The 10,456-nt window shown below is 39.3% G+C and overlaps 1 protein-coding gene across 1 annotated transcript; it reads right to left on the bottom strand.

The window, feature by feature from the left end:
* Positions 1-5,657: 5,657 nt before the first annotated feature.
* Positions 5,658-7,274, bottom strand: LOC138027629 (forkhead box protein G1-like). The gene is made up of 2 exons (XM_068875182.1): positions 6,802-7,274; positions 5,658-6,437 (listed from the first exon to the last, which is right to left on the bottom strand). The coding sequence occupies exons 1-2, from the start codon at positions 7,120-7,122 to the stop codon at positions 5,658-5,660; spliced, it is 1,101 nt and encodes a 366-aa protein (XP_068731283.1). The 5' UTR covers positions 7,123-7,274.
* Between the last annotated feature and the right edge of the window lie 3,182 nt (positions 7,275-10,456).

Below are 10,456 nucleotides of genomic sequence, written 5' to 3'. Positions count from 1 at the left end.
TTAGTGTTTCGACCAGTCAGAGGGCGTCTGGCATACGATGAGATGTTGGCTTGGCAAGAAAAAACAACAGGACGCTTGTTTGGACTGGGGTCTTCTTAACGAGAGCTCTGCCTTTCGTTTCCTCATTGGTCTTTACAAGAAAAAAGGTATTAATTATAACTGTTTAAATCGTACAATTCATTTAAGAAAATAATCCAAATCATCCTCTTTCTTAGACTGAATACTTAACTCTTGTATTAAATTACAAGTGTTAGTCCCTCTGAGCAGTTTTTTGAATCAGCTTAATGAATAGACCTGAAGGGATCTTTCCATCATTGGATTGTGATTCCAAAAAAAAACGTATCGTGCTGCAACTAAAATATTTTGGGAGCGTCTCTCTTAAAATAAAGCATTATAATTTAAACTGTGGCCATAAATTACAATGAGAATGTTTCATGTCGGTATACCATATAATGCAAAGAGCTGCAGATTCGAACTGTTACCAAAGCACAGAGCCACAAAAATAACAGGGCTGAAAACGTGGATCGCATGTGGTTACGGCTTTAAAAACGTTTTGTTAGAGAGCTTCAACTATATTCCCCAAAGCGGCAATTAAAACCAATTAGCAAGGGACATACACAAGACAATAATGTTTAAGAAGGCTAAAGAGGATAGGAATACACGTCAAAATCTTGATTTGGAGCCCACTTCAGCTTTGTCTCCTGAAGCTGCTATTCATCAATTTAAAATCGAAAATGAAATTGGGCGAGGAGGAAGCTGGTATCACGTGCTATTGTCATTAGCCATTCACTGGATCGCGTAGCGTAGGCGAAACACTAAACGACAAAACACCTGCTTAGGCCACAGCTGCAGACCAGGTCAGAAATAATGGTACCTCATAAGAAAGCGAAGGGTGTTATTTTAGGCGAAAAGCAACCTGAGCTAAACACGATTTGCGAGTCAAAAAGGTTCCACACAGCTGTAAAACTGTTTTTTGGTAATACATGGTACTAAGGTAGAACTAGGCATTGTGTTAAATTTAATTGCATTAACCCATTGACTCCCAGGGGTTCCCCATTGACGAGTAAAATACTCTGGCGTTAGACAGAGTAAAATATTAAGTCTGGCCGGTTTCGGCCGGTTTGGATCTCGATGGGTTAATGGGGACATAGTTTTTCAGTGAGTGATTAATGAATCCCTGGCCTCCCAATATAGACGAATATTTACATCGGTAAATGTTAACGCTGGTATTATTTCTTTTACGAGGCATTATCTAAATCTTCTTTAGCTTGATACTGTATTTGGGCAACACATGTTGGCACAAATGAAAAACGGTCTTATACAAAGCTGCATATGACTAATGTAAAAGAAATATTATTAAAGCATCTTGGAAAATATTCCACGAGAAGAGCGAAAAAGGCATCTGTTTTGCATTTATAATAAGTTGAAATTCATGTAACCACTGAATGTGTTGGGCAAGGATACAAACCGAGTTTGTAAAAAAGATTGTCAGGTAGGGATGAATTGAACAAGAATCAAAAGTCTGGAAAGAGAAATCTTTTATTTATTGACAACTCCAAAGAAGAATTAGAATGACAATATTTTTGTTGAAGTGGAAAAGAAGATAATGACTTCCGTTGAGTAAACGTAATACCACTTCTTTGTCTCAAGGATAACAAGTACTTTAAACACTGTGAGCTTAACAAGGATCGAGAATGTAAAAACGACGAACAATAAATCAAAGACCTACTTATATGGATTAAGCCAAAGTTTGCATGAATACGAAGGATTAACTCCCGACAGGTGTTGAATTTAAATCAACCCTTCTTAGGTTCTTTAATTGCAATGTTGTTAAGACGTGTTAGAATTATTTCACTATACTTTAGAATAAAAAAGAAAGATGGAAGGTAGGTCATAAAGGACAAATAATGTCATTCACTTCTGTAAATGAATAAACAGCTTATGGTTAAACATTACTAGTATACAACCACAGAAAGATATAGAAGCACGATTACTGCACAAGACAATAAAATGTGAATAAACATATGGAATACGGGTCACAAGTATGTATGGCATTAGTCCCAAAAGAATCTTAGTGAGAGACGGGGATCTCAGAAGTTGTTTGAAAGAACAGCTAGGGAACGGAAATAATATAAAACAAGTTGGAAAAAGTTCTTAACCTTGACTTTCAAATTGGACCAATGATATTTGTATTGGCTTTTAAACTGAGTTTAGTAAGAAAGTGTGCAACAAAACTGCCTCGAATGTCGTTTAGCTTAGTTAAATATTGTTTATAATTATGCACGTGTGTTTTCAGTGGGCCAAAACGGAAAATAGCGTTGATGGCACTTTATTAAAATAGTGAGAGAAAACGTTTTCCCCCATGATTTCAGCGGTCAGGAAACGTATTCCACTAGCCGAAGTGCCTCCAAACCGACGGGAAGACACAATTATTTTTTTCCGTTTGAGTTCTCAAAATTCTTTGATTACTTTCTCTAATTTACTGTGATGTTATTAAATCATCGCCAGAAAGACATGCTTGACTGTCGTTGCCCTGATGTTTGATTACTAGAAAATAATGTCTTCAGTTTTCGTGTCACTTCGGATGTCTAAAATCAGTTTGTACTACAGATTCATTTTTTTTTGGACAGGGCTCAGTGCTCATGCAAGCAAAAATATTCAGGCAAGCTGTCGTTTCACAGTTAGCTTTGGACGAAAGCTCAATAACGGCTGTCATCAAAAGAGACGGAATCGGTTATACTGTAGCTCCACCGAGCCTTCGAGAAAAATTCTGAGTACCATAAGTTGATTGGACGCCAAGTGTGACATAGTCAGTGTTACTATTACTAAACGTTCTAGTCTCGTGCATTTTAAAGAGCACTATTTTTCTCGTTCTGTTATTATCCTAGTTGGTGCCGAAAGTCCACCTGCTGTCCTCTGAAGAAAAGTGAGTGTTAATTTTACAATGACCTAAACCCTGTGGCGTTAACAATTATCTTTCCTTCCCAAAATTATAGTTTGTTTTGTTTCGTGGGACAAGATCTCTCTCCCATAGACAGTTTTAGCACACACCCCGCAGAGCGATCCCACAAACAGAGAAAACACAACATTGTTAAAATCCGAATGTTTGAGGCGGGAAACAGAAGGCAAAATATTAAAAGGCGTAGGCAATATGTCATTTAACTTAGTCGAATGCTTTACGCCAGCAAACAGGACGTTGTGAAAGGTCCTTCAATTTTCCGTGATTTCACGAAACTCAGTTATTCAGCGGGATCCCGCGCCTTTGTATGAGGGGGCACATATTTTCAAAAATGATATTAAAAACAATGAATAACTCTAAACAACTCTTCGTTTGAACAATTTTCTGTCAAATATGACGTGCTCGAGCCTCGATTAACATGGTTTCTCGTGCATTTCGTACGCAAATTAAAAAAAGTTGATTACAGTTTGGTGACCTGAACAACTTGGTTTTGCCGCAACATTAGTTTTTCACACACAATAAAATTTGCTGTCATAACCGATAAACACACTCGTGATGAGAAAAAAAAAGAACAAGAAAGCCATGCCAGAGATTACCGCTAGATAATAACGACAACAGTGCCTTTTCAAAACTCATGTTTTGTCTACTATTTTGAAGATAGGTTATACGTAGTTGCTGTGTACGCTTGGTCTTCAATCACACGCGGCCAATTGCTATGGCATTTTCATTCGTCGACGGTGCTCTTGACCAGAGAACGACACTTAAAGGTGACACTGCGCCAGTCAAAGGTTACTTAACTCTGACAGATTACCTTGTCTCTCAGACTAGAAGCACTGAAAATTATTTATTAGTGTTATTTAAAGCGTGAAGATTGTGGGATCATTTACACAAAGGAACATTTAAATAAGCATATCAATGTTGATAAACCCAACTGGAACGAGGGAGATGGCTACTGCAATTGCCAATACAAGGAGTTCGATTCGCAACCACTTAAGACAAATCCATTCGGCGCTCTCTCACTTCAGCGAATGAGTATTGAGCAGGAGAAATACATGCGCGGGAGAAATTAGAAAGATGCACGTCGCGAGGGGAGCGCCAGAAATTCCGCGGTGCGACGTCCAAATTTCGCGTGGGCGTTTCTTTATCTCGCTTCTTTCTCTCTCGCTGAAATTAGAAGCTACTCGTAGTCTCAGTCGTTTGTCAAATCGAGCATCAGCACGCAACTGTTGTCCCTAGCCAATGGACCACACTGCGTAAAAGTTGTTTACTTTTCTGTGACTCTTGCTATTTGTCAACAGAAAACAAGAGGAAAGCGATGTAATAGAAAGACGCCAGTAGGAACGATTAATTAGGAAAATCACTCTGTAGTTGGCCTTAAGCCAGCCGTAAATAAGCCACCCTAATGTTACACAACACATGATAACGGACTTCACAAACAATGCACACCCTGGAGTGGTTGAAGAATGCACTGCCTATCTTACAATGGACTCGGCCGTCCTAGTGAACACAACAGGATACCAGTCATTATCTTGTTTGCTATACTCATTGATTTGAGTGTAAAAAGCACTCATAGATGAAATTACCATGTCAATGCGGTCTTATAAGATCTTATATGTTTTCACCACAGAGCTATTGTCAGGGTACCAAAGAGCATACTCTAACGTGGTTCACGGAAACTGAGAGATCTCTCAGATATCTCAATCGAGCGCTAAACTTAACCTTTTGCAATTGTTTGAGTAAAACTTCTTGCAGGACTGTATTTAAAAGAACAGTCACTACAAATCATAGCTGAGAAATCTGAGGTTTATCGCTGCATGTGAAACCGGCGTGGTAGAAGAGACCTTTTAGAGTAATCACTTGAAATAAAGAGTTTATACATACATTACATGCGAAGGTGTTAATTACACCCTTGAAAATCTTGATTGAGTGCTTTTTGCTAATTGATTTAACAATTAGCGATCCACCTAGAATTAAGGATAGAGAGTGAATTGACTTCTGCATAATCGTTCCAGCAAATTTAATCCGTTTTACTCTGCTATGGTGTTAAAATAGTTTTAGCTTAGAAGAGTGTTGAAAATGGAGAGAATTACACCAAATAAACGTTGCAACGATAATACGTACTACTTGAATGCGACGTTTCATTGTTCAGAAACTCTGCCATGTCTTGCTCAAATCAAATAGTCAGCTTATCATATGCGCAAGCCAGCAATGCTACCAACTGAGCCCAGAGTTCACTCGATAATGATTTTCCCCTCGGCAACCCGCTCAGAAATAAAAGCTTTAAGGCTCGATATAAACAAAGTAATTACATGAAAAGTTAAATAAGGCATAAAGATTTATTTGTTGTAGCGTTACAATCAAGGACAAGGTGTCAACAAGCAAGTCCTCAAAGTTTGCACGAATTCTCTTCTGTTGAATGCCAGCATGTGATTTATACCTATTTGACACGAATAAAAACTGACTGTGGTTTAAATAATATCATTGTCAAAGACTTAGTTCATCGAGGAGATAAAATAGTGAATCCAAAATAACATTACAGTACCATCTCGCTTTCGGGCAGTTAAGTTTTAAAGTCTCGCGGATATGGCACAGCCAGCATCAATTGCTTAATAACGATAAACTAGCCCTTGATGCTGGCTCATTGATTTACTTTCCGTAATCGTAAAATCCGTTCATATTACAGTTGTATCTTTAGCAATTATTTACAATCAGATAGAAAAGGTGTACATGAAACAGAAGGAGAAGAGTTGTCCTTAAGGAAAGAAAAGCTTGTCCTCGAAGGTGAAGGAAACGGGAATTTCGGAAGTGAGCTGAACGCGGCCTGAAAACAAGAGTCACTGTTAACAACGTTTCTATCGGGCAAATATTCTGGCGAAGAAATCGTCGTCGGCCATTGAGAAGTGTCGAATGAAGAGTACGAATGACTGAAACCATGAACGAAAGGGCTGGTTTGCGAGTAAGGGGGCTGCAGATGTCCAAATCCGTGGCAGTGTCCAGGCAGTGGCAGGTCCGGTGATGAGGGTACGAGACACCTGGCGCTAGGTGTTAAGTGTGGTAGAACTGGGGAAGAATGAGAGAACGAAGATCCAGCACAATTCAAGCTACAATTCATTGTCATTAAACCGTGTCCTCGCAGTTGAGGTGATAACGATGCAGGAAAGAGGGATGTCGAGTGAGGCCAGAAACCCGACCAAAGCCGACCGCGAGAGGGATTCAGTGAGAAACCTGAAATGGGTGATATTCTCTGCTGGCGTTTCAGCACAACCCGGCTTCTTGAGGAAGGCGGATTCCGTCTTTTCAACTTCCCAGTTGTCCCTCCTATTACAACATCGTCCGCGCTTGGATCCAGCATCCAATAATTTCCTTTGCCAGGATCATCATAATGCCGTGGAATCTTTACGAAGCACTTGTTCAGCGAGAGATTGTGTCTTATGGAGTTTTGCCAGCCTTGCTTGTTGTTTCGGTAGTAAGGAAAGTTCTGCAGAAAGAAGACGTGAACAATTTTAAACATGGGTACCATATCCCGTCTGAATCAACTTACACTTTTACAGGCTGTACCTTGATGTGTATAATTAACACAATTTAACTTATCAATTTTTATAGGGCTAAGATAAAAGTTTTCAAAAAGCGGTAATTCGCAACAGTATGTCAACATGTAGTCAATTTAGGATTTTTTCAGGTCTTGCAAATTATCAGCTACCGCTAAACATCATAATAGCGTGTCTTTGGTAGAACGATGCACTCAGCGCAAACATTGCCAGAACTATCTTTCATTTAACAAATAAATCACTGAACAAGTCAGCCACAAGCACAGTATTAAGTTCATTTACTACCATACTTACCTTCATAATGAAATCGTAGATGCCACTTAACGTCAAGCGTTTCTCCGCTGATCCACGAATAGCCATCATTATGAGAGCATTGTACGAAAACGGTGGCTTCTCGTATTTCTTCTCATCACCATCTTTGACTTGATTCTTGATCTCTTCCTTTTCAAGTGCAGGGATCTCTTGTTTTGCAAGTCCAACTCTAGGCGAACGACTCTCCTCTACCGTCTCACCTTGTTTAGGAAGGAAATCTTTTTCTTCCGTGGAAATGCCCGATTCTTCGAAGTTCAGTTCTTGGTAGTCACGGTCTTTGCTACTGATCTCTTTCATCGTCATAAAAGTTTGGGTTTAAATGTAATTAGCTCTCCGGTCCCAAACGGACTTCCGATTCGAGGCTCTATTGCACCGACGAGCCTCTGCTGTCGATGACCGGTAACTTGCTTGAGTTATCGAGTGAGAGATGAATTTGCGCTCCTCTTGATGTACTGTTAAATGCACGGTATGCTGTTAACAAGGCACAGAAATTGATACGGTGGTGTACCAATTTTCAACGCGAGCCAATCACATTTCACCACAGCAAACAAAGTACCGCAAAATGAAAGAGCCCTCGAGGTCGCCAAACACGGCTAGGTATTGTTCTCAATGTTTGTGTTGATAATCTGTGTTGCATTGTTGAATTCAAAGAGGTGCTAGAATCGTAACCAATAACTTTCGCTCACTTCTCGTTTTAGCTCCACCTACACGCAGGGGACAAAAATTAAACAATTTACTCAAAACTATAAGTAATCCATTCTGGCTTCAATCAAAGAAAGTTATAATTCGCGGTTAGAGAGAAGTTAGCTTTTTGTTCTTTTATTTGAAAATCTAAACGTCAGTATTTTCTATCTTTGTATTTTCTACCTCTCTGTCGGTGGTGTTCGCTTCATAGAAATGTATCAGGGTTTCTGCTCGAGTACAATGATCCAAAGTTTTGGGAAATTGCAAGCCGGTTGATTACTGAATTAGGAGATGATTTTGTTCGACAAATAATAAACTTTCACGCTGCTTACAAAACAAAGAAACCTCAAATAAGTTCAATATGATCGCATTCACAGGTTAAATTTAACAAGCCAGTGCATGTCGCTAAAACGTCCAATGAAGTTTAAAAGTGATTAACGAATCGCATAAAATTAACCTTTACAGTGAACCGAGGCAATGGCCATTTAACTCCCGCTTGGCAGTGTTATTTCGACGAACAAACAACGCAGATGAAACTGACCACAAATTGAATGTTGTTAGCGCGACAGTCTCGCAGAGAGCAAGGTTTGTAACAGCCGGAACGCAAAATGAGAATTCAATAGACTGCACAGATGACATTATTAGCAAGAACTAGCCACAGAGCTTTGTCTTATAATGGCAAAAATTCCTGCAACGAATGGCGTGATACAGTAGTGTGCGTCTTTTGTTCGTCAGTTCATTGTTCGGATAAATAAACTAACTCCATGTGTTTTGCGAAATGGCCAGTTCTTTGGCGTTCTCAAGAGTTCCAACTGGGCATTCGCTATTTCTAATCATGGCCACACGGGAACCCGTAGAATCAACTATCTCTGAGCGTGGGAAAACCCAGAAAGTTTAAAAATAAGGGAAAGAACCTGATGACAGAACTGAACAAAGATACTATTCCAGAAGATTACTACCTCTTACCTCTGGATTTCTAAGTTCAAACTCCAATTTTATCAAGACGAGTTTTAACGCAAAGGGAACTAAGAGATTAAACCTTCCTAACATAGATCCATGAGGGTCAAACTTATAATACGATCAACAGTATTCAAAAGGACCAAAGTATCGATTTTTAAGTCCAGTGAGGTAAAAAATTAAAACAAGTTAGGAGTCATTCAACTGCATAAGTTATCCTCGCCGCATTTTTCACTGTAGATGACGGAAAATAAAATGGTGATTAAAAATTAAGGTATCATTTGTGATTGCTGTTACAAAGCATGCGTTCTTAGCACCCTCTCGTACTGGAAGTGAATCATGGACCTTATATTCAAAGCAAGAGAAAAAACTCAACACTTTCCACTTGCGCAACCTCCGACGCATATTGCAAATCAAGTGAAGACGAACAAACAGCGAGGTCCTCGCTACGGTTGGAATACCAAGCATCTACACCTTTTTACGGAAGCGCCTCCTGATCTAGCTTGGTCATGTTTCCAGGTTGAAAGAAGGCAGCAGGATCACCAAAGACCTGCTATATGATGAACTGGCCAATGCGGGAAAAAGATCGCATGGTCGTCCACAATCAAAGCAATAAACTTCGACTTTGAGCAATGAACCCTGAACAAAACCTCAGGATGGAAGTGGAGAACTCCAAAAGACAGTGACTGCAAGTGCAGCGGCTGTGGAAAGGACTGTCATTCTCGCATCGGTCTTTACACTCACACCAAAAGCTGCTTCAGCGTTACCCAAACCCAGAGGCGCAGATCCACGGCCACAGAATCAGCGGTTTTTAGAAACCGGAAGAGAATAACTAAAAGATTTGAATCTCACTCAAAAGTGTGGAACAAACAAGACAACTAAAATCGTCTTCGTTCGTTACCATCACTGATTTGACCCTGATATCAAGTGAAAAACAAATATCCTTTAATGATAATGATGATGATAATAATAATGACAATAATAACTTATTTAAGTCTTAAGGTTACAAAGCCGAGTAAAAGTGCTCAACGAGTAAAAATCAGCTTAAATCAATTAAAGGGGCTAGGTCGCGCAGTTTTAGGCAATTTCAGCACTCATCGAATGGTCATAGAATTAACTAAAATATCAAAGTAACTGTTCAAAACTATAGAAGATCTCTAACAAAACGCCGGGAAGCCAAGAAGGGACAAGGATGGAAAAAACTGGAGAGGATTGAAATGGATTGAATTTGGGTAAATTTGAAAAACGTCGGCCCACCGTTTTTCAAAATTACATCAGTCTATATTAAAATGTCATTTACAAAGCTGGAAAATCCTTCTCAGTTGTTATGTTAAACAAAATTACCTAAAATAGCGTGACCTAGCCCCTTTAAGTGTTGTTTTTTAATAAGAAGAGAAACTGAGATGGGTGCCGCAATACGCATTTACTCGTACAGACTGGCAGAAACGTTAACTTTCAAGAGGGTTTCTGGTCGCGATTACACTACTTTAAAACTATTTCGGAAAAGGCATATCTAACTTAGAATTTTTCGATATCTACCATTCCAGCTGAACTTGCACATGTTAAGAAAGTGCTCTAAAAGATAAATGACTGATAATTTGTACTTCGAAAGATCCCAGAGAGACGAAAACATCGTCTACAAAATTGATCAAACCAAAACAGCAAAACGCATTTTTGTTTCTTTTTGAACCGTCGCTTTAAACAAGATGTGACAGGATTTAGCATTTGTGTACAGACAACAGATTATAAACAGTTAACGTTAAATTGAGGATTTAGATGGCAAATTACAGAAAACCCTAGTTTCCGCTGCTGTGAAGTCAAACAGAAGTTACTCAAGCTATGGTTCCCAACTAACGTTAACGAATGTTGGGAAATACTTCACCGATGGACGTAGAACATAATGGAAATTGTTTTTCCTTTTAATTGCGGCGACTGCGATCGGCTGCAAGAATTGACCAACGCCTGTTAAGCGTCAAGTGCATTGACTCCCTAGAGA

Source organism: Montipora capricornis, chromosome 12 (genome assembly GCF_036669925.1).
Source record: "Montipora capricornis isolate CH-2021 chromosome 12, ASM3666992v2, whole genome shotgun sequence".
Classification (NCBI taxonomy): Eukaryota; Metazoa; Cnidaria; class Anthozoa; order Scleractinia; family Acroporidae; genus Montipora; species Montipora capricornis.
The sequence above is the reverse complement of the archived record's forward strand: the minus strand, read 5'-3'. Positions and strand labels throughout refer to the sequence as shown.

What these genes read in the sequence shown, in the direction of transcription:
- LOC138027629 (XM_068875182.1), bottom strand. Translation starts at nt 7,122, where the DNA reads ATGACGATGAAAGAGATCAGTAGCAAAGACCGTGACTACCAAGAACTG. An exon ending in TCTACGATTTCATTATGAAG is followed by an intron (nt 6,438 to 6,801) that starts GTAAGTATGGTA and finishes TTCTTTCTGCAG; the next exon opens with AACTTTCCTTACTACCGAAA.